General features: G+C 34.3%; 2 protein-coding genes across 2 annotated transcripts in view; both read left to right on the plus strand.

Annotated features, from left to right (window-relative positions):
• Positions 1-2,217, plus strand: part of LOC123015985 (somatostatin receptor type 2-like) — a 146,883-nt gene that overhangs the window by 91,774 nt on the left and 52,892 nt on the right. The window lies entirely within an intron of this gene.
• LOC123015987 lies at positions 832-1,927 on the plus strand. The gene is made up of 2 exons (XM_044416129.1): positions 832-959; positions 1,002-1,927. Exon 2 carries the CDS (start codon positions 1,012-1,014, stop codon positions 1,900-1,902), a length of 891 nt encoding a protein of 296 aa, XP_044272064.1. The 5' UTR covers positions 832-959; positions 1,002-1,011; the 3' UTR covers positions 1,903-1,927.

Below are 2,217 nucleotides of genomic sequence, written 5' to 3' on the forward strand. Positions count from 1 at the left end.
TAATTTGTTCCACATACAAGAGTTTTTGGAAATTATCTCTGGATTTTTATGAAAAACATTTGTAACTAGCTTCAAAATTATGTAAAACAACCGAAAACTAAAATCATATTTGAAATTCCAAACAATTTGCCTACAAACRCAGCCCGGAGGCTCCGGTAACCCGGAAACGTGGAAATTCACCGGAGGATTGAATATTTTTAACGAAAATTGATTTCGTGCTGAATATAAAAACTGATTTAAATTTTCTGACTGAATTGTTTCTTATTACTTATTAGACGTTTATTTCAGGAAAAAAAGAAGATGAAAAAACTTACAAAAATGTAAGATAAAGACAAAATATTAATTATTAGAGAGAATAGAAAATACAAAAAAAACAGTTAAAATACTCTACGACGACTATTGTTCGACATATTGACCCACTTTGAACGTTTGTTCACACACCTGAATTAATTCTTATTTAAATTCCTGGACCATTATATTGACTTAAATTGTTCAAAAAAGTAGTTTTTATGTTGCAGTAAATGACGTTGATCCTCACTTCGCGAAAATTGCGATAATTGGGCAAAACATGACCCCAGATAACAACAATTAAGGTCACACTATTTCAAAAATCCCGGTTGATCTTTCCACTCCACTTTTCTCGTATTAAAATGCGCAATAAACATTTTTTATTAAATTAAAAATCCCACGTGTCTGGCTCAAACCCTAAACAAATCTATTATTTTCATTATAATAAATCATAATTTGAGCATTTTTCCGTGCCATTCCGGTTTCCACACAAGCCAAGGTCAAGCCACTTCCAGTTCAAGAAAAAAAAACTGTATTTTTAGCCGGAGAGATAGCGGCGGTTCTTAGTGCCTCAACGTCGTCAGATGATGGCACATCAACAAACCTTTGAACTCGCGATAAACTGTGCTAGTTTACTAGAAATCAAACATTAGTGCGATTTAAGTGTTTAAGTGAGTACTAGTGCTAGTTTTGGGGCCCTAACCCGGATTTAGCCCTTCCAGGATGGACCCTTTGCCCAACAACACTCGCTACATCCTCGAACTCGAACGCGACGCCCTTTTGCACGAAAAATTCGAGTTTGATGAGAAATACGGAACGTTTTCGTTCGCTTTTTTGTCAAGTTTGGAAGCTTTGGCCCTTTTGACATACATTTACATCGCAGTGGTCTTGATTTACCATGAAGTGACCAGGACCAAGACCAACTTGATTGTCAGTATTTGGGCCCTTATAAACTTCGTCGTGTTATTGGAGAAATTGTTGAGGTCTTTTGGGGTTTTACTCGAWGTTGATTTTGTTATCAGTGAAGATGTGGCACCTTTGAGTCAGATGTTATCAGGAGTGGGACGCAATTACGGCACTTTGTTATCACTAGTGTGGCTTTTTTCTAAATATTTTGGAACACCGAAACGAAAATATGACACTTTTATGTACTTTTTCATTGCGGTGCCTTTACTCGTTTTTTCCTTCTATGTTTATTATTATTTTGCTGTCAATAAGTTCATTTTTGAAGTTTATGGACCCGGATGTGATGTCGTGAACGCCACATGTTACATTTTAGTTGCTGTTATCTTCATTCTGTGTAAAATCTTTCTCAACACTTATCACAAATCGTCACAATACGCATTAATGATTTCCATTGTCAATCTAATCACAAATTTACCGATTTGTCTAATCACTATTTATCTGAGATTCAATTTAGACATAGCGTGGGTTTATCGATTTCATATTTATTTCGTCGACTTTTTCATCAATGCTGTCAATTGTAGTAACGCCTTCGCTGTGTTATTTTTAATTCTTTTGTACAACAAAACGATAAGACAAAGCTTTTTCATGCGACGAAATGACGTGAAAATCGAACCCGAACTCGAAAAAATCAATGTCGAATTTATTTAATTTTAATAAATGACGATTTTAATTAGCCCGAGTTTTATTTGCATGCTAAAACCGATTACTGTTTYATCTAATTATGATTTGCAAAACAAGTTTATTAGTAAAAATTCAGTTGTTTTCCTTCGTCGCTGGATCAAGATCAAGAACAACATCAGAAATATTGTTTGGTGTTTCCGCAAGGAGACAAATAAAAAAGTGTGAAACAATGTTTTTTAATTTCAGGTTGTAAAAATTCAGGTTTATAAATAATTCCACAAAATAGTTGTTTGTTGATTAACCTTCAACTTTCGGGGACAATTCCTACTCTAAATTCTTGTT

Source organism: Tribolium madens, unplaced genomic scaffold (genome assembly GCF_015345945.1).
Source record: "Tribolium madens isolate multiple individuals breed KSU strain unplaced genomic scaffold, Tmad_KSU_1.1 Scaffold_19;HRSCAF=116;Tcas5.2_LG9, whole genome shotgun sequence".
NCBI classification, from domain to species: Eukaryota; Metazoa; Arthropoda; class Insecta; order Coleoptera; family Tenebrionidae; genus Tribolium; species Tribolium madens.